Raw genomic sequence first — 19,944 nt, 5'->3', positions numbered from 1 at the left:
ATATTATTATTTTTGTTTTTTAAAAATATAAAAACTAAAAATTTTATTGGTTCATCTTTCAGAAGAAAATCTTATATTGAGAAACACTAATCACGAAAAGTTGAGTCAAATTGTTCTTAACCATTAAATTACTTCTGAACTTAAAAAAAAAATAAAACAATTATTCAATTCCACAATCATTTTAAAGAGCTATGAGTAACAAGATTTAACTTATCTTTAAAGTTAGAACGAATTTTTGATTTAGAAAGAGCATTAAAACTACAAACAATCAATGACTTGAAGAGTTGATTCACGAGTTGTTGGAAGATAAATTGCTCCCATTCTACACCATACACTCTATAAATGAGTCACACTATAACTAGATGTTATTCGAAAACAAACCCTCCCTTCAGGTAAACTTTTTAGTTCTGATCTTTGTACTTTTAAGTATTGGATTTGTTCATTGAGTAATTCATTGTTAGAAAAACTTTGATTCAATTGTTGGTCTTCCATGAAACACTTGTTTCTAATTAATTTTTAGTATATTTTAATTTTTTATTTTTTTATTTATGAAAAGAGATCTCTGTTTATGTTTTCTTTGAATATTAACCATAATTACTTAATTTGAAAATCTATTTAAATTAATGACTTAAGCGTTAACATACTTAAGATATTATGATGCCATCAGTCACTTTTTTTCTTTTGGACCAATAATATTTTAATTATCATTTTAATTAAATCAGAAATAGAAATGTTATATACCTTATACAATTCAATAATAATCTACATAACTAAATGAAATGATAAAAATTAAAACTCTTTTTATCATATTAAAGAATAAAAAGTAGATAGTTGAGTGTTAATAAATTTATTTTTATTGTTAGTTGTTAGTTGTATGAGAGAAGAACTAATTTGTTTAAGAGTGGTTGTGAATGAATTATTTGTTTAATCTTTTGATGTTAAAAATTATGAATTTTTTATTCATTTTAGAATAAGTATTTCAAATATCATTAAAATTAAATATTCTTCTTTAAATTTCTCTTAATTTTTATGATGTATTAAATTTATTTATTCTCTTATTTTATATTATTTATATCTTTATCTTTATTTATTATCTTTACTTTCCTTTTTATCATCAACAATAACAATAAAATCAATTTTCATTTTAATACTTTTATTACAAATTATATCTTTATCATAACAAATTAATACTATCATCTTAATAAATAATCATTCTTTTATTACAAATAAATTCCATCAACATAAACAACAAACACAAATATTCATAAAATAATGAACAAGAAATCTCAAACTAAATTCAACAACATAAACATCTATAACTAAATAAACCAACTCATATTTATTTTATAATTCTTTCTTTTATCTCTCTTTTTTTTATAATATTTGAATTCATTCATTGAAATAAAATAAAAACATAATATAAACATAAAACGAAGATTTATAGAATACTAATAAAAAAAAGTATATAATAGAGAAGTTATTTTTGATGGATGGTATGCAATTTTGTAAAACATAAAAAGAAAATTGTACATAAGAAGAAGAGAAATTGGAAAAGAAATAGAAAGGTTTGAAAGAATAAAACAATTTATCAAAGTTATATGTGTTATTTTAGTGACAATGGGTGATGTTTTACTAATTGCAAAAAGTAACTTCAATTAGAGATGCTGTGAATTGATTGGTATGGACATTTTTATTGTATTTAATATTATAGTATAAGAAATGATAATGAATATAAATAAAAATAATAAAACATAAAATCAAAGAAATAGAAATAGAATAAATAATATAAGAAATAATTGAAAATAAAAGAAATAATAATAAAAATAAAATAATAACAAACAAATATATCAATAAATTGAAATCAAATAAGTGGATATTTTAGAAGATTGATTGAATCGAAATTTATAGATGAAACTACTACATTCAATGCATTAAAGTCAAACAATATTAAAAAGAATTCATTTATCCATTTAAATAAAATATAAGATTGAGTAATATTCAATGTGTATAGAAAAGATAAAATATTAAAAAAGATTAAAATACTATCCACTTTGTAAATACAATATATCAATAGTATAACACATTCTACTATCTTATATTGGTCATAAAAATTCATAAATTGAGAAACAAAACAATATTTGTATTATTATATTAGATAATAAGAAAATATACATGAAATAATCAATATAAGAAATCAACATATGAAACAATGTTCCAATACAATGACATACTATGATATTGAACAAACAAATAATATCAAAAAAATGATTGACAGTCATAAAATACCATAAATATACATATTTGTTAAAAAATAAAACGGGTATATTATTTGCTATGAATATTACTGCAGATCACAATATTAATTGAACCTATTGGAAGAAAAGAAACAAGTATAAAGAAATAAAGAATATGTTAATAAAAATAGAGAAATTAAAAAGATGTCAAAATAATTGCAGTATTAACTTCAATAAATTAATTAGTAAATGTAGAAAGTATTAAATTAATTAAAGAATTGAAAACTGAAATAAACAATATAAAAGAAATTAAAAATATTGTAATTAAAAACATGATTGATGTCATGGAACATTGTTTCAACAATAATAGAACATACACTGTGGAGTTAGTAGATAATAGTTCTTTGACTGAATTAGTATCCGCTGATCCAGGAACAATAGACACAATTTTTATTAATACTTATTAATTGCTTTCTTAAATTTGATGTTATAACGAATTGTTGGTTCATTTACTATTATTTTATTTCTATGCTTTCTTATTTATTAATTTTTGTTAAACTCATTTATATTTATTATAAATGAAATGATTATACTTATTATTATTTCTTTATTTCATTTATTTCTTCTTGTTTATTTTTGTTATTGATTTTATAATATTTGTTACTAATTGTAATTTATACTGAATGATTTCATTTAATTTGTTGTTTATTGTTGTTATTTTATCATTTTTATTTTAAATCGTTTAATTATCATATTTTGTAATAACCATTCTTTATTTATTTTAATAAATAGTGAATTATCATTTGTATTTATCTGTATTTATTTAAACTGGGTAATACAAATAACAAATATGTAAATAATAAATGAGTGATTTTAAACCATTTATATAATTATTTCATTTATTATATATTATGACGATTCAAATGTTGTAAATATTCTCTTCTTATATACTTTACAAACTAAAATAATTTATTACCATTTGAATGTTATAATCATTTTTTTGAAATAATATTCAATACTTTTTCATAAACAAATTATAATTAAATATGATTGACATCCATATATAAATCAAATGAGATAAAATAATCAACTCATTAATAACAATATAGAAAAAATAACTTATTTATTAAAACTAACAAATGCAATATAGATCATGATGCTTTAATCTTCACTTTAAATAATCAATAAATAAAATTAATAATAATATTAAGTTAAAAATACTAATCATAAAAAGAAAATTCCCAATAAAATAAATAAAATTTGTTCGACTGTATATAAATAAACAACACTAATTACAAATCATAAATGTACTTAGTCTCAATAACAATTTAGCTATTTAATTAGGCAATTCCACATTATTTTTTGCCACAACAATTTTTAAAAAACCTATTTCATATATTGATTATTATAGAGCAAGTCTCTTAATCTACATATTTTTGATTGTAATATTCTTTCTATACTTCTCTTTCAACTTCTTTCTTGATTATTATTAATAATGATGTTAATAGTTGATGTTATAGTTTTAATATAATGGTAGTAATCATCTAATGTATTGATTAATATTTCATTTGTATTAATGATATTAATTATTTGATGTATTTTGTTTTTATTGTAATAATAATTAATAAATTGTACATCTTCTTGTTCTTTCATATCTTCTTCTTTATTTATTCTTATTACATCCTCTTCTTATATTTCTTATTTCTTATTTATTTTATTAATTCTTTTAATTCAATATCTTTCCATTGGTGTGTTATTAATTCTTCTTCATTTCTTTTATTGATTTCATTTTTAATTTCATTCTTTATTTTAAATGTTTTCTTTAATACTTCTTTATATTCATTAATATCTTCTATTTTAATATCAATTTCATGTACTAATCTTTGTATTTCTTCTTCTTTATGTTGACCTCTTAATTTTCTTTCTAATAATTTTAGTGTAAAACATTTATAGAGTGTTAGAACTTCTTCTTCTCTATCTATTTTTTTTTGCTTCAATTGTTTTTTTATTGTCATGATCAGATGATGTGATCTTCTTATGTTGAATTCATATCTCTTCGATTGAATTCTTTGCTAACTGTCTTTTTTTTTGGAAGATCATCTTCATTTGATGATATTTCATCAGTAAACCAACATTGGTGGTGAGATTATTCACAATTTGTGTTTCAGATGAGTCTGATATAGTGTGATTTATCTCTTCTTTTCTTCATGTGTTCTTTCATTTTGTAATTTAGATAACTTATCTTTCATGAAGTATACTTGTTGTGATAAATTGTTTACTTCAGACATTTTCCTTTCTGATTCAGCATTTAATTCGAATAATTTTCTATCACTCTCTTGTTTTTGAGTGTTTATTTCCACATGTGTTTAATTAACAGAGAAAAACAAGCGATTCAAAACTTTCATAAAAAATGTTATCAAAGAGATGTTATTTTTATATAACTCTTCAAAAATAAATTCTATTATTTCATTACACTATAATATCTCATTCAAAATTACTCAGAAAAGTATTTCCTTATTAAAAGTTGGGATCATTTAAGAGGGGAAATTACGTTAGTCATATCCACTAAAAGATAAATAAGAGTAAAAAGTTTATTTCATTTTATTAACTGTTAATGAATACCGTTAATTTATTGAATATAAATCTTTTTCATTTCATCCATAGTATTAAAGGCATTGTAAAAATTTATAAAAATAATAATTGATAACTCAAATCAACTTCAAAAAGTTTACAATTATTGAAATAAATACAAAAATTTATTTTCTTAAAACAACACTTGGCAACACATGATTAAGTTGTTGATGTTATAAGATACTAAAATATTTTAGTCTACACCAAATGGCTGGGTATTTTCTTAGATAACCAATAAGTAACTATAAACTATGTAAAGCAATTTCTTTTCTAAAAAAATAAAACTTAAATATGGATTATCCTTTGTGATAACTTCGTCATTTAAGTATTCTTATTTTACAGAGAAATAAAGTTCAACGATAAAAAAGATAAATAGAAAAGAGATATAGAGAAATATATAAAATTATTTAAAAAAACAAAAAATATGAAATTATAAAAATGTTTTTTTTAACTTTTCAATTGAGAAATTTAAAGGTAATCCATGAAGGTCTTTGGTAATGGAACGATCTTAGTTTCATAAGTCTTTTGGAGTCTATTGATAGTGTCCATTTCTTCAGTAGTAATAAAATCAATAGCAACACCTTTTCTTCCGAAACGAGCAGATCTACCAATTCTATGGATATAAGATTCATCAGAAACAGGCATATCAAAGTTAATAACAAGAGAAACTTGTTGGACATCAATTCCTCTAGATAACATATCAGTAGTAATAAGAATTCTAGTAGCACCTTGTCTAAATTCATTTAAAACATTATTTCTTTCTTCCATAGTTAAATCACCATGAGTAATTGAAACTGGATAGTTATGAGCTTGAAGTCTTCTTTGAATCCATTCTACTCTATTCTTTGAGTTACAGAAAATAACTGATTGATTAACAGAGATAACTTGATAAAGATCAATGAGAGTATCAATTTTATATTCATCTTTAACAACATCAATATAAAATTGTTTAATACCTTCTAATGTAAGTTCTTCTTTTTTAACTAAAATCTTAACTGGATTTTCCATAAACTTCTTAGAAATATCAAGTGCATCAGCTGGCATAGTAGCTGAGAACATTCCAACTTGGACAGTAGATGGAAGTGATTTAAGAATGGTATACATTTGATCTTTAAATCCTTGACTTAACATTTCATCTGCTTCATCAAGAATTAAATATTTAACTGTATTTGGATCAATAGCTTGTCTATCAAGCATATCAAGAACTCTACCTGGTGTACCAACAACAACTTGAACTCCATTTCTTAATGCTTCAATAGTTTCTCTTACTGATGTTCCTCCAATACAAGCAAATGTTTTAATATCAAGATATTGTGATAAATTCTTAACAACTTCTTGTGTTTGAAGAGCAAGTTCTCTTGTTGGTGAAAGAAGAATAGCTTGGCAAACTTTACTATTAGTATCAATTTGTTGAAGAACACCAATAGAAAAAGCTGCAGTTTTACCAGTTCCTGATTGTGCTTGTGCAATTAAATTTCTTCCTTGCATTAATGGTACAATAGCTCGTTGTTGAATAGCTGATGGTTTTTCAAAACCATATGAATAAATAGATCTAAGTAATTCATCTTTAATCCCCATTGCATCAAAAGATTGAATTGCTTCAACTGTTGATTCAATTTGTTCAGTTGGAATATCACTTGCCATGTTTTGAAGACTTTTAAGATGTGAAGGGTTTTTCTTTCTCTCATTTTAGGGTTTTTTCTTTTTTTCATTTCTCTTATTTTTATGGCTCTTTTCTTAGAGCTTCTTCCCTGCAAAAAAAGGAGGATGGATCGCTTTTATTGAGAGAGTTTTTTTATCTCTAAAACAATGTTATTTTCCGTGAAATACCTGTAGAAGGTATTAGCGTAATTATTCCACATCACTCCACAATTCTTTCACTGCTTATAAAATTCTTTCAAGATAATCCCTTACTGTAGTTATAGAATAGTATTGAGAAGATCAGTTAAAATCATAAAAACAATGATTCTACAATTGTGGACTCAAAAATAAGAGAAGAAGATAATGTTGTTAAGAATTAAAGGATTTTGTTTTTTATTTTTCAAAAATTAAAAAATAAAAACAAAATCTAAAAAACAAAATAAGAAAAAGAATGGCTGATTCATGCATTTTCTGTAAGATTGCACAAAAACAAATTCCATCAACTATCGTTTATGAAGATGATGACGTTTTTGCTTTTAAAGATATTAACCCAATTGCTCCTGTTCATATTCTTGTTATTCCTAAACAACACATTTCTTCTTTAAATGAAATCACTGAACAAGATGAGGCTTTTATTGGTAAAATTTTGTATAAAGTCTCTTTAATTGGAAAGAAAGAATGCCCTGAAGGTTATCGTGTAATTAATAATATCGGTGAATATGCTGGTCAAACTGTTAAACACATTCATTTCCATATTCTTGGAGGAAAAAAACTTGCTTGGGATAAATTATAATTTATTTTCCTTTTTTATTTTTTGTTTTTGATTGAAAACAAACAATACCATTCTTTAATATTTCTTCTTATATACAAAATTTAGTTTTATTCAATAAACAATAACTAAGTTGTAAATTTATCATTCTTTAATTGATTCTTATTTGTCAACCTTTTTGTAAATGGCATCAAAGATATGCAAAATGTTTAACATTACAATATATGTATTCAGTTTCAATTTTGTAGAAGAGTCAATTGGATTTATTTCATAGATAAATCATAACAGTTTATTGTTTATGATACTTTATTTTTTTAAGTTTAATCATGAAAAATGGTCTTACAATTATAAGAATTGTGATACAGAACTATTCATCTTTGAGTCTAATTGATTTTATTTATTATTTCTAATACAAATTAATTTATATTTCTTTAAAATAAGGTTTATAATATTTAAAAAGAAGAAAGTGTTCTTTTATATTGTTACTAAGTTCATTTAATAAGTTTAATATGTAGTGTTTCAAGTGTTTGTTTCATATATTATTTAAATTTGAAATGATTTGTTATAAGAAACTTCATTAATATTTAATATAATATAACATAAAATAAATAGCATCGTTACTATGATTTTTATTCTAGAACTAATATGACTCTTCTTTTTGATGAAATAAAAGTAATAAAATAATCAAAACCATCAAGAAGAATAAAAGTTAATTTATTACCTTAATATTACTTGTAAATTAGAGGTCATTCAATGGAATTAGTGTTGGGCACCAGGTTGCATTGGAGGATAACCTTGTGGTGGATATTGTCCAGGTTGCATTGGAGGATAGCCCATAGGTGGCATACCTGGTTGTTGCATTGGAGGGTAACCTTGTGGTGGATATTGTCCAGGTTGCATTGGTGGATAACCCATAGGTGGCATACCTGGTTGTTGCATTGGAGGCATTCCCATTGGTGGATAACCTTGTCCCATTGGAGCAACAGATGGTTTAAAACCAAGGAATCTAGTAGCATAGGTACAAGTGAAGTCTTTCATTCTCTTAAGTTCAACATATAATTTAGCATTCTTTCCTTTAGAAACTTCAAGAGTAAACTTTCTTACTTCACCTTCTTTAAGGTCACCAGGAACAACTAACTTGCATTTTCCAAGTTTGTCATCTTTTCCAGGATCTTCATCAAATAATTTAAATTTAATTTCACTACCAACAGTTGCTTTAACTTTGAAAGCTTCCATAAATTTAGGACTTTCATTATTCATAATAGTTACAGATTTTCTTTGTTTCTTTGATTTATCAGTCTTAATAATAACATAAGGATCACTCTTTCCAAGAAAATCTTTACCTTTTAAGTGTTCAGCTTTTTCAATGAAAACTTCATATTTATAAACTTGTTGAGGTTTTGGATCATACATTGGTGGAATTTCATTAGGAGCAACATTATGATAAATACCATTAATACATCTAACTTTAACATTAAATGTAGCAAACTTTTTAGAACTTACTTTAGCATTAACTTCTTCACCATCAAGTAAATCAGGAACACACCATGTTCCAGTTGTTAATAAAGTATCTTTAATTCCAAGAGTTTCTTTAAAGATTAATTCAAATTTAATTTTTTCACCAGTTTTAACCCAACAATAGAAATCTTCATCATATTTAGCACACCATAACTCTCTAACTTTTTTAGTTTTTTGATGTGGAGTCATAGATGTTTTAAATCCAACTCTAACATTATAATTACTATTATCAAGTGCTTCTTTTGGAATAACACATGGATATAAATAAACACATGGAATAGAAATTTTTAATAATACCTTAGTATCTCTACGAACTGGTTGATATTGAAGAGGAATTCCACCTGAAACACATTTAATAGAAATATATAATAATCCTTTTTCATCAATTTTAAGAATTTCATAAATTGTATCACCAGTAATAAGTTGTGGAACACAATATTTTACTTTTCCAAGTTTATCATCTTTACCAATTCTATCGTGATCATATAATTTAAATTGAATTTCTTCTTTTGGACTAACTTGGAAATTAAATGTTTCATTCCAATCTGGATTTAATGATGGTTTTGCAATCTTGGTTTTCTCTTTCTTTTTTCCTACTTTTACTTTTACATATCCATCAGATGTACCAGTTACATCTGCTGCTTTAATATTACGAGCTCCAATGACAGTAAGTTGAATATTCATTGACATGTCTGTTTTTGTTCATACATTCAATTTTAGTTTTTTAAATACCTCTGCCAACTCATATGTTATATTTTTAGTATTTTTCTTCTGTTTGTCTTAAAACCCTTAATTTTTGCTATGTTTTTGACTAAAACAATATGTTCTTCTGTCCTTTTATTTTCAGTTCTCATGAACTGAAAATTTTTTTATTGGTTTCTCTTTTTTTTTAGGTAAAAATTTTTAATAAATTTATTACTTTGATGATAAGAGGTATTTGGGTTTATCAATCAGTTTTTTTAATGGTTAAAAAATGCAAAAAATAGAAACAAAACTGTGATGATTTGAAAGAGGAATTTGATATGAAAATTCTTGAACCAAAAAATCGATTTTTTAAAACTCTAACGATAAATTTACTAAATAAAATTTGTGAATTAAATGAGGATATATGTTTTACTATGTAAAGGGATAAAAAAAATAGGTTTATAAATAACACACAGACAATAAAAAGTGAGAACAGTTGAATATGAGTTTTTGATGATATAAAAAAAGATAATAGAGTATATAATAATCAAAAAGATAAAATGAGAACTATGATATAATAAATTAAGGTTTAATAATTTTGACCTGTTGTTCGAGTGAGAATTTCTTCACATCATTCACCCTCAGTAGAGTTAACTTCTTCTGCTTGTTCTACATCTCTGTATTCTCTAGAATGATCACCGCAGTATTTCTTATGCTCTTTCATATTTGTTATTACATTATCTTTTACTATTATTTCACTTTTATTTTTATTTTTTTTTCACTTCTTAATAATCTAACTGTTTCTTTATTTATCAATCCACCTATTGTTATTACTAATGGGATAATTATTATTCTTATTAATCTTTCTATTTTTATAATATGTTCATGTAATTTCATATACATATTTATTTTATTTATAAATTCATTGCTTATGTTCTTATCTCTTACTATTGTCATATCTATGATTAATACCTCTTTCTTCTTTAAATATCTTACATAATTATCATGTCTTTATAGAAATTTTATTTTTATTAATTTTTATTTATTATTTCTTGATTCAAAATAATTAAGTATCTTATCTTTCTCTATTCTTCTTTCATTTTTTCATAATTCATCTTTTCTTATTATTAATTTCTTTGTATTTTCTTGTTCACTTTTTTATTTCTTCATCTGAATATATTTCTTATTTAATCTTTAAACCACTCTATGTATATTCATTTTATCATGTTTATTTATCTGTAATTTTTTATTGATTATACGACTGAGAATGATATATTTATTGTTGATATTTTATTACAAATACTACACATTTTATGTTTTGGTTCATTTATCCATATCGCTTTCTTTATTCCAATATTTGTTGCTTTTTCTTTATTTGAATATATTCCTTATAATATTAATTGTTTTCTTTTGGTCTATCTTTTTGTCTTCAAATCATTTTAAAATTTCATTATTTTCTTATTTCTCCAGTTATTGATACATTCTTCTTGAAATTTATCTTTTATATCTTTTATTATTTTCTTTTTATCTTTCTTTTTTTCTTCTTCCTCATTCATTCTTTTAAATTTTTCTTTATTTATCTTTTTCAACATGATTTATACAATCTATTCAATATCCCTTTCTTTTTTTTCATTTAACTTTGTCACATCTCCTATTTTATCTCCTCTTTTCCATATGAAATACATAATAATTTTATTATTTCATTACAATATTCGTCCCTTACATTCTTTAATCCATCTCTATTATTATTATTATTATTATTATTATTATTATTATTATTATTATTATTATTATTATTATTATTATTTTGATTTACATATAATCTATTAGTACACATTCCTGTGCCTATTATATTTCTTTCTTTAAATTATTTTCTTATCATTTTATCTACTTCATTTAATTTCATAATTGTTCACTTAACAACAGAACCACTATATTTGATTTTTGGTATTATTTTGCATTAATTCTATTAATATAATTCCTATTAATATCACTTCCTTTATTTATTTCTTCTAATCTTTCTTTTATATTGTTAATTATTTTCTCTATACATCTTAATCATCACTTCTTGTAATTTGATAAACTCTTAAATATTTTTATGTATGTTTTTCATCTACTAATGGTATGGTATGCATATTATCTGGGATGTGTATATTTCTTTAATACTCCACATTTATTTATGTTTATTTCTATTCCTATTGACTCAATTATATCAATTATTTTCTAATGTGTTATTTAAATTCATTTTTTTTTGTTTCACTAGCAAAATGAGAACTATACAAAATAAAAATGAATTGACAAATAGTAATGATAAGCATTTATTTTTTTTTTATGTATCATTTAATTATAATTTTAAATTAGGAATAAAAAAGTATATTTTTATTGGATCACAACCAAACAATCATAACAAAATGCTATTTTAATATATGACAATAACCTCCTTGTTATTTTTATTTATGTCTTTTTATTTCACCGTTTCCTCTTTAATAGAAGAATTTTTTTTATTGATTCTTTCTTCTTCAAAAAAAATACTATTGGAGTTAGGAAATAATATATTTATCTAATTCTTAATATTTACAAAAATTATTTTTTTTTGAAAATTAATTAAGGTTCTTTCTTTTAAGATACAACATTATGACTTTATACAAACTCTGTATGAGAATATATTTATAAATTCATTCTTATTAACACTGAAGCAACAAATCTATTTAAACAACTTTATTAGTAATTAGTTTAAAAAGTTAAGATATTATTCTGTTAGAATGTATCTTAAAATTTAAGAGTATAGTTTTATTTACATGTTTTGTTTATTTAAATTAATTTTTTGATATAAATTTTTGATTAGAACTGAAATAAATTTAGAAGTTAAAATTAAGAATTCAACTTTGATTAAATATCAAGAAAAATAGTGTAAAATTTATTTATAATACTTTTGAATGAAAATTGTCTGAGTCATTCACAAATAAAGAACTTATTAATATAAATTATCCTCCTATTTCTTTAAAATACTTCAAATAATCTGAATTATCTTTTTCTCGAAAGAAGTTTATTTAAAAATGACATTAATATTTTAATAAATTCATAAATTTCAATTTGTTAAATTAAAAAAATAAAACAAGATTAAATGAGTTTTATTATATTTGAAATTTAAAAATGGTCACATAAAAAATTTGTAGATCAAAGTTGCAATAATTGAGAAAATAAGAATAATTCCTGATGTAAATTTAAGTGTTACATTTTTAATTTCAGTTTTATATTCATCTAAAATGAAATTTTCAACAACTTTATTACGAGTTTTTAAATCAGGGATTGAGTTAGCAATAGCATCAGAATATAATTTTTTATATTCTTTTTTTAAAGACCATGGATTAAAAAATGAATGATTTTCTTTTTTTATTTGTTTTCTAATTCTATCAAAATCATGAAGAGTTATTTGAACAAACATTTCAGAATTCTGTTGATCTAAAATTTTCTTTTTTGTATTAATAAATAATTGTAATTCATTAAAAACAGTTGTATAAGTTTCATCATTAATAAATTTCTTACAACTAAAATTCATTTTAAGTAAAATATTTTTTTCAATTTTATTTATAATTTCATTAAGTTGACTATCAATTAATGGCATTTTAATAGTATTTATTTGTTCAATAAATTCATTTATTCGTTTATTTTTTTCATTTTGTAAAAATTGAAATAATTCTTTAAGATTTTTTTTAATTGTTTCTTCTTTTAAATTTATTAATTGATTTTCAATTTTTGTTCTAATAAAAGAGACTTCTTCCCAATCATTAAATTTAATAGTATCTTTATCAAAAAAGAGTAATGATTGATGAATCCTTTGATTAAGTTCGTTAATAAGTTTATTATTTGACATTAATTCAGTTTGAGTAGAGAATAAATTAATAGTTTTTAATTCTAAAGAATTTAATACTTCATTTAAAATTATTTTATTTTTATTAAATATTTCTTGAAATGTTTCTTGTTTTATTCCTTCATCTATTTCTGTTGAATGAAATTTATTAAAAATATTTTCCATTCGTTGGTTATATCGCTTTTTTAATTTATTAATTATTATATTTAATTCTTTTTTATTTAAAGGCATATTATTTTCTTTAATTAATTCTATTAACTCATTTTTATTCTTTTTTGCTTCTTCTTTAATATAATTTTGAATTTTTTCATTATTTCTTTCTTTCAATTCTTTAATTGGTCTAGAAATATCTATTTCAATATCTTGTAAAACATTTTCTGTTAAATCTTTTATTCCAAATAACATTTGTTCAGCAATTCTTTTACAATTTTGTTTTATTATTTCAATTTTATTATTAATCTCTTCTTCAGTAAATACTATATTTTGTTCATTAATTTTATCTGTATTATTTTTAGCATAATCAAAAACTGATTCTTTTACTGATAACTTTAATGATTTAATATATCCATTCCATACACTTGGAATTACTGGAAATAAATTTTTATTTGCTGCATGTACATAAAAATTAATAGTACTACAAAATTGGCGTGCTGATATCCCAACTCCTTTAATAGTTTCTTGTATAGATTTTTTTAATATTTGAAGGTCATTTAAAAATTCTTCATTTAAACATTGAATTTTTAATTCTTTTAAATTTTCTTTATTTATATGAGGAAGGAATAATGTAAATGCCTTCATCTTTTCAAATAATTTTTGAAGTCTAATAGATTCATTTTCTGTATTCTTTTCTGAGGTTGCTTTACCAAATTCTTTTCTTTGACTTGCTTCTAATAATGAAAAGAACCAGCTTTCTGTCCTTTCATCTAAAGCATAGTCTCGAACAACCCAAAATAATGGTGGAAAAGAAACAAATGATTTACTGAGATTTCCACTATTTTGTAATTCACTTTTTAAAGCAAATAATTGAGCTCTTCGTGATAATAATTCAAGATAATCTAATTGTTGTTGGTCAATAGTACGGATAGTGTTGTATATCATTAAATTACTAGATAATGCAGCTATACTATATATCATTGCATCATATGCTTCTGTTGAATTGGCAAGTCCACTTGAAAGACCTTCAGTATCTAAATAAACAATTCCTTCTTTTTCTGAAATAAATATCTGGATTCCTTGTGTAGTTGGTTTATTACTATTAACTACAGGAAAAATATCTGTGATATTTGTTAATGAATTTAATAAAAATGATTTACCAGAATGATATGGACCAATAACAGATATTACTTTCCCTATATAATAAGTTATTAAAAAATATTAAAAATAATATAATTACCCAAACAATTTATTTGACTAGACAATAACTCACAAGCAGTTTGATTATAAATTAATTTATCATGGTCTACATTAGGATATACCAAAGTGATGGGTTTAATTTGATGATTTAATTTGACGCCATTATTACAATGAATTTTTCCATTTATACTAGAAATGAAAAAGAGTAATAGAACAATAAATTGTATTACTTTACGCATCATTATTTACTCTTTTTTTTAGTTCAATTTCAGAAGATAATTTAAAAATATTATTAAATAAACACGAGTATATCAGAATTGAAATTCAATTATATGTTGGTAAAAAATTACTCATAGTAACAAAGGAAACATGCCTGAACAGGTTCAATTTTTAATTCCCTGGAAAAGTAGGAAGAAAATGACTGAAAATAATAAATACTATATATATTAATAAAACTAACTATACACAATAGTTGAATAAAAACAAACTAAAGAAACATGTGATCAAAATACTGAGGAAGTGTTTTTGGAGGAAAGATTGTTTAGGTATTGAAGCACTATGTTTTGTTCCAACAATAAAACCTCTAGTAATATTTACAGTACTACGATGAGAAATAGTGAATGTTGGAGAATTTGAACGAAGGATAGTAAAAGTATATTCAGTTACATTACCACAAACAATCATAATAGATTTACCGACTAAAGTGTTCTTAAAATTTACAAATCGAATAGCAGTGATGAATTGATTAGATATTGTAGTTATATTAACAAATAGATTATTGAAATTAATTTTGTAAAACTGTGAAAAACAAGGTGGTGGTTTATTAAACTTTCCAATATAAAAATCTTCATTTGCTACTTCATGTATTGTTAAATAATAATACGTAGATTTTAATGGATCACTCACTGTCCATGTTCCATCAAACAAAACATTAAGTGTTCTTGTTAGTGGAAGGCTTCTACTTATTGAAATGATGGTTATGAGAAGAAGGATCATTTCAATAAATTTCCTTTTTCTTTTCTTTTTTTGTTATTTTTTAATTTTTATCTTCTTTTTATAAATTTTTTCTATATTATCCATTGATTTTAAATAAATTATTGAGTATTAAAGTAATTTGTTTAAAAAAAATAAAAAAATTTTAAAAAAATTTTAAACTAAAAAGAAATAAAATGGTTGTGTTTCTTTCTTTCTGTATTCTTTTACCAATTATTATCTTAACTTTATTAATTCTAAGATTCAAATATCAAAAAAAGAGAACCATCGCTTTCTTTCATCCAAATTGTTCTGCTGGTGGAGGAGGAGAAATGGTATTATGGGTTATAATTAAAGTTCTTCTTCATTCATTCCCTAATTATTCTATTGTTATCTTTACTGCTGATACGTCTCCAAAAGATAAAATATTAGAAAAAGTAAAATTAACATTTGGATTTGACTTCTTAGACTGTAATATTCAATTCTATCAAATCAAATATAGTTATTCTTTAGTTATAAAAAAATATCCCTTTTTAACTTTATTCTTCCAAGCAATTGGTTCAATGATTTGTTGTTTTGATGCATTACTTAAATGTAATGCAGAATATTTCTTTGATACTACAGGGTACGCATTTACTTATCCATTTGCATGGTTAGCAGGTGCAAAGATTATGACTTATACTCATTATCCTACTATATCAACTGATATGCTTAATGTAGTTCAAAATAGAGAAGTTGGTATTAACAATACAAATACAATTGCACGAAGTTCAATACTTTCAACTATGAAAATCTTGTATTATAAAGTATTTGCTTATTTTTATTACTTAGTTGGAAATTTAGCTTCTTTAGTCTTTGTAAATGGAACTTGGACTAAAAACCATATTTCTCAATTATGGAAAATTCAACCTCATTTACTTTATCCTCCATGTGATATTAATGCATCTAATCCAAATGAAAAAAATTCATCTTATCATCTTATCATTTCTATTGGTCAATTTAGACCTGAAAAAAGACATTTGGTTCAAATAGAAGCTATTAATATTTTAGTACAAGAACACCCTGAAATTAAAAATAAAATAAAATTCGTAGTTATTGGTGGGGCTCGTGATGAAGAAGACCTTAAACGTAAAGAAGAAGTTATTAAAACAATTGAGAAAGATCAATTAACTGACGTTATTACAGTCCCTGAAAGTACTTCATATGAACAGAAAATTGAATATCTTAAGAATGCTGAGATTGGTCTTCACACTATGATTAATGAGCATTTCGGTATTTGCGTTGTAGAGTATATGGGATTTGGAGTTATTCCTGTTGCCCATAAAAGTGCTGGACCAGAGTTAGATATTGTTGATGATCAGTGTGGTTATCTTGCAACAACACCAAAAGAATATGCAGACGCTATTTTCAAGATTATAAATGACCCAGAAAAGGCTGCTCAAATGAGACAAGCCGCAATTCAAAAATCTAAAAAGTTTTCTGTCTCAGCTTTTGAAAAACATTGCGAAAAAGAACTACTTGAATTTTTGAAATAACACAATTTATTTGTTTTCTAAATATTTTAATATATTTCATTGTTATTATTAAAACAAATATTTCTTTATTTCATTGACAAACACACCATCTTAAAAAGAAAAGAATAATTTATAACGATGAAACCACAAGGAAAATATGATTTTTTAAATATGGAAGGACCTAAAGGTTATATCGCTGGTTCATTAAGAGAAGACACAGGTTTTATTACTCAAAATGATATTGGTCCAGCAAGGACATTAATGGTTGGTGAAGCAAATTTTGATGATGACCATGAAGAAGAAAATGGTATCAATGATGAAATTGCAGAAAAGACATATGAGATTGTAGAAAAGAGAATGGAAGAACGAAGAAAAAGAAGAAAAGAAATTAGAGAAAAGAAAGAACAAGAAGAATATGAAAAAAAACATCCGACTATTTCTCAACAATTTGCAGATATCAAAGATGAGATGAAAAAAATGAGTCTTGAAGATTGGATGAAAATTCCTGAAGCAACAGGAAGAAGAAATTATAAAGTCCAAAATGAATTTTTAGAAGGTAGACATATGCCATTACCTGATACTGTGATTGTATCTAATTATAATCATAATCAAATCAAAGGAACAATTAATCCTACTCAAACAGATCTCATTCAATTAGGAAATACTAGAAAAAAAACATTGCAATTAAGTCTTGATGGATCCAAAACTTCTATAAGTTCAGTTGATGTTAGTGGATATCTTACAGAATTAGGACAAAATCAAGAATTAACAGAAAATGATATTACACAAATTAAACAATATAAATTTTTATTTAAATCAATGAGAACAACAAAACCTCAATTAGCTGTTGGATGGATTCAATCAGCATTAATAGAGGAAAGTTTAGGACATCTTTCTGCAGCAAGAAAAATTATTATGGAAGGAACTCAAAAATGTCCAAATAGTGATGAAATTTGGTTACAAGCAATTAGACTTCATCCTATAGAAGTAAGAAGTGATATTTGTGCAAGTGCAATAGCTGTACTTCCAAAGAAACCGTCATTATGGCTTGAAGCAATTGAGCTTGAAAGAAATATTATTGAAAAAAGAAAAATTGCACATAAAGGACTAGAATTTGTAAGCAATTCAATTGAATTATGGAAGAAAACTATTGAATTAGAAGATGGAGAAATACAAAAACAAACTATGAAACAAGCTGTTGAAACTCTACCACAATGTGTTGAATTATGGATTATCTTTGCTGAAAAAGAGAATTTTGAAAATAGTAAAAAGATTTTAAATCAAAGTCTTAAAATTCTTCCCAAAGAACCCCTTATTTGGATTGCTGCAGCAAGGATAGAAGAGATAAAAGGACACAACCCAGAAAAAGCAATTGGTATTATTAAAAAAGCATTAAAATATTTTGACAAAGAAAATCTTTCTATTGAAAAAAATATTTGGATTGACGAAGGAGTAAAATATATTAATGAAGCAAAAGCTACATTAAAAGGAATTATTGATTATATAATCGATTATAAAGAAAAGGATTTAATTTCTTTTTGGAGACACATAGAACAAACATATTCAAATGATACAATTACTAAAATGATTTATCAACATGCAGTACAAGTACAACCCCAAAATGATGAGTTATGGATGGAACTCATTCGTGTATGTGGTAATGATGAAAAAGAAATTGAAGTTGTATTCCAACATGCTATTGATGTAATCGACAGTGAAGAAATATGGAAAAAATTTGTTGAATGGTGTATGAAAAGAACACCCTCTATTGCAGAATCTTTATTAAAAAAGATAATTGATAAAGGCAAAGGAGGTGAAAGTGTATGGATTGGAATAATTGATCTAGAATTAAATGAAAATCATTTACAAGAAGCATTCAACTATGTTCGACAAGGAATAAAAATTTGTAAATCTATGAAACTTATTAAAAAAGGAATTAAAATCGCTTTGTCATTAAAAGATAATGAAAAAGAAAATGAAATGATTCTATCTGGTGATTCTATTGATCCTCAAAATGTTGACTTAATATTATTTAAGATAAAAAGAGAGATAAGAAAACAAAATATTATTGATGCAAGAAAAATCTATGAAAATGCTTTAAAATTAAACGAAACATCTGTAAAGTTATGGATTGTAGCTGCTCAATCAGAGCTTCACCAACCTGGACCTTTCTCTGTTAGCAAAGCTCGAACAATTTATGAAAGGGGAAAAATTAAAAATCCTACAAATCAAGACTTATGGATTTCCTTAATTCATTTTGAAAGAGAGAATGGAAACAAAAAAGTTTCAGACTCATATCTATCAGAAGGAATAAAGGTATGTAAGTCCAATGGAAAATTATGGAAAGAATTTATCCAAACATCTCCAATTAACAAAAAGAAAACTGCTTGCTCTGATGCACTAAGAGCTTTTGAAGGAAGAGATAAAGATGTTGATTATGCCAATGTCGTATTTGCCGTTGCAGAGTTTCTTTATAACACTGGTAAAAAAGAAAAAGCAGAAGAATGGTTCAGAAAAGTTATTTTTATTGATCCAAGTTATGGAGATGCATGGATTTGGATTTACAAAATTCTTTATGAACAAAAAGGAAAAATTATAGACTTTGAAGAAAAGAAAAGGGATTGTATTGAAAAGTGTGGTTTGTTTGAGCATAAAAAAGGATTGGTATGGTCTCAGGTCAAACGAAGAAATGAGTCATGTCGATACTCTATTGAAGAGATACTTGAGAAAGGGAGATTAGTTATAAATTAGATAAAT

The 19,944-nt window shown here is 24.0% G+C and overlaps 7 protein-coding genes across 7 annotated transcripts, besides 42 other annotated features; 3 read left to right on the top strand and 4 right to left on the bottom strand.

Annotated features, from left to right (window-relative positions):
* Nucleotides 1–20: part of a microsatellite that runs on past the window's edge.
* Nucleotides 21–48: a sequence feature (AT_rich).
* A 458-nt stretch (nt 49–506) lies between these two features.
* Nucleotides 507–550: a sequence feature (AT_rich).
* Nucleotides 551–688: 138 nt separating this feature from the next.
* Nucleotides 689–719: a sequence feature (AT_rich).
* Nucleotides 720–938: 219 nt separating this feature from the next.
* Nucleotides 939–1,052: a sequence feature (AT_rich).
* Nucleotides 1,053–1,065: 13 nt separating this feature from the next.
* Nucleotides 1,066–1,112: a microsatellite.
* A 256-nt stretch (nt 1,113–1,368) lies between these two features.
* Nucleotides 1,369–1,424: a sequence feature (AT_rich).
* Nucleotides 1,425–1,707: 283 nt separating this feature from the next.
* Nucleotides 1,708–2,710: a repeat region.
* Nucleotides 2,711–2,731: 21 nt separating this feature from the next.
* Nucleotides 2,732–2,883: a microsatellite.
* Nucleotides 2,828–2,994: a microsatellite.
* A 120-nt stretch (nt 2,995–3,114) lies between these two features.
* Nucleotides 3,115–3,147: a sequence feature (AT_rich).
* Nucleotides 3,148–3,406: 259 nt separating this feature from the next.
* Nucleotides 3,407–3,496: a sequence feature (AT_rich).
* Nucleotides 3,497–3,622: 126 nt separating this feature from the next.
* Nucleotides 3,623–4,592: a repeat region.
* Nucleotides 4,593–4,912: 320 nt separating this feature from the next.
* Nucleotides 4,913–4,936: a sequence feature (AT_rich).
* Nucleotides 4,937–5,256: 320 nt separating this feature from the next.
* Nucleotides 5,257–5,316: a sequence feature (AT_rich).
* A 17-nt stretch (nt 5,317–5,333) lies between these two features.
* On the bottom strand, nt 5,334–6,509 carry EDI_146140 (ATP-dependent RNA helicase eIF4A, putative; the record flags this gene model as incomplete). The annotated part of the gene is made up of 1 exon (XM_001741595.1): nt 5,334–6,509. The coding sequence occupies one exon, from the start codon at nt 6,507–6,509 to the stop codon at nt 5,334–5,336; it is 1,176 nt and encodes a 391-aa protein (XP_001741647.1).
* A 399-nt stretch (nt 6,510–6,908) lies between these two features.
* Nucleotides 6,909–6,959: a microsatellite.
* EDI_146130 (histidine triad (hit) protein, putative) lies at nt 6,958–7,299 on the top strand (the record flags this gene model as incomplete). Its single annotated transcript, XM_001741594.1, has 1 exon — nt 6,958–7,299. One exon carries the CDS (start codon nt 6,958–6,960, stop codon nt 7,297–7,299), a length of 342 nt encoding a protein of 113 aa, XP_001741646.1.
* Nucleotides 7,300–7,665: 366 nt separating this feature from the next.
* Nucleotides 7,666–7,734: a sequence feature (AT_rich).
* Nucleotides 7,735–7,851: 117 nt separating this feature from the next.
* Nucleotides 7,852–7,886: a sequence feature (AT_rich).
* A 148-nt stretch (nt 7,887–8,034) lies between these two features.
* EDI_146120 (synaptotagmin, putative) lies at nt 8,035–9,483 on the bottom strand (the record flags this gene model as incomplete). The annotated part of the gene is made up of 1 exon (XM_001741593.1): nt 8,035–9,483. The coding sequence occupies one exon, from the start codon at nt 9,481–9,483 to the stop codon at nt 8,035–8,037; it is 1,449 nt and encodes a 482-aa protein (XP_001741645.1).
* Nucleotides 9,484–9,687: 204 nt separating this feature from the next.
* Nucleotides 9,688–9,711: a sequence feature (AT_rich).
* Nucleotides 9,712–10,195: 484 nt separating this feature from the next.
* Nucleotides 10,196–10,353: a microsatellite.
* Nucleotides 10,354–10,378: 25 nt separating this feature from the next.
* Nucleotides 10,379–10,400: a sequence feature (AT_rich).
* Nucleotides 10,401–10,402: 2 nt separating this feature from the next.
* Nucleotides 10,403–11,740: a repeat region.
* A 53-nt stretch (nt 11,741–11,793) lies between these two features.
* Nucleotides 11,794–11,861: a sequence feature (AT_rich).
* Nucleotides 11,862–12,022: 161 nt separating this feature from the next.
* Nucleotides 12,023–12,085: a sequence feature (AT_rich).
* Nucleotides 12,086–12,283: 198 nt separating this feature from the next.
* Nucleotides 12,284–12,316: a sequence feature (AT_rich).
* Nucleotides 12,317–12,522: 206 nt separating this feature from the next.
* Nucleotides 12,523–12,632: a sequence feature (AT_rich).
* Nucleotides 12,633–12,634: 2 nt separating this feature from the next.
* Nucleotides 12,635–14,943, bottom strand: EDI_146110 (interferon-induced guanylate-binding protein, putative; the record flags this gene model as incomplete). The annotated part of the gene is made up of 2 exons (XM_001741592.1): nt 12,635–14,697; nt 14,748–14,943. The coding sequence occupies 2 exons, from the start codon at nt 14,941–14,943 to the stop codon at nt 12,635–12,637; spliced, it is 2,259 nt and encodes a 752-aa protein (XP_001741644.1).
* Nucleotides 12,808–12,836: a sequence feature (AT_rich).
* Nucleotides 13,027–13,074: a sequence feature (AT_rich).
* Nucleotides 13,111–13,226: a microsatellite.
* Nucleotides 13,371–13,443: a sequence feature (AT_rich).
* Nucleotides 13,532–13,677: a microsatellite.
* Nucleotides 14,084–14,118: a sequence feature (AT_rich).
* Nucleotides 14,699–14,740: a sequence feature (AT_rich).
* A 33-nt stretch (nt 14,944–14,976) lies between the features above and the next one.
* Nucleotides 14,977–15,002: a sequence feature (AT_rich).
* Nucleotides 15,003–15,047: 45 nt separating this feature from the next.
* Nucleotides 15,048–15,697, bottom strand: EDI_146100 (uncharacterized protein; the record flags this gene model as incomplete). Its single annotated transcript, XM_001741591.1, has 2 exons — nt 15,048–15,122; nt 15,167–15,697. The coding sequence occupies 2 exons, from the start codon at nt 15,695–15,697 to the stop codon at nt 15,048–15,050; spliced, it is 606 nt and encodes a 201-aa protein (XP_001741643.1).
* Nucleotides 15,126–15,156: a sequence feature (AT_rich).
* A 9-nt stretch (nt 15,698–15,706) lies between the features above and the next one.
* Nucleotides 15,707–15,770: a microsatellite.
* A 13-nt stretch (nt 15,771–15,783) lies between these two features.
* Nucleotides 15,784–15,872: a sequence feature (AT_rich).
* EDI_146090 (glycosyl transferase, putative) lies at nt 15,871–17,208 on the top strand (the record flags this gene model as incomplete). The annotated part of the gene is made up of 1 exon (XM_001741590.1): nt 15,871–17,208. The coding sequence occupies one exon, from the start codon at nt 15,871–15,873 to the stop codon at nt 17,206–17,208; it is 1,338 nt and encodes a 445-aa protein (XP_001741642.1).
* Nucleotides 16,739–16,760: a sequence feature (AT_rich).
* Nucleotides 17,209–17,211: 3 nt separating the features above from the next.
* Nucleotides 17,212–17,279: a sequence feature (AT_rich).
* A 46-nt stretch (nt 17,280–17,325) lies between these two features.
* EDI_146080 (pre-mRNA-processing factor, putative) lies at nt 17,326–19,938 on the top strand (the record flags this gene model as incomplete). Its single annotated transcript, XM_001741589.1, has 1 exon — nt 17,326–19,938. One exon carries the CDS (start codon nt 17,326–17,328, stop codon nt 19,936–19,938), a length of 2,613 nt encoding a protein of 870 aa, XP_001741641.1.
* Nucleotides 17,535–17,613: a microsatellite.
* Nucleotides 17,975–18,004: a sequence feature (AT_rich).
* Nucleotides 19,928–19,944: part of a sequence feature (AT_rich) that runs on past the window's edge.

This window comes from Entamoeba dispar, genomic scaffold (genome assembly GCF_000209125.1).
Source record: "Entamoeba dispar SAW760 scf_1105229463805 genomic scaffold, whole genome shotgun sequence".
Classification (NCBI taxonomy): domain Eukaryota; phylum Evosea; order Mastigamoebida; family Endamoebidae; genus Entamoeba; species Entamoeba dispar.
Note: the sequence above shows the minus strand (reverse complement) of the source record. Positions and strands in the feature narration are given on the sequence as shown.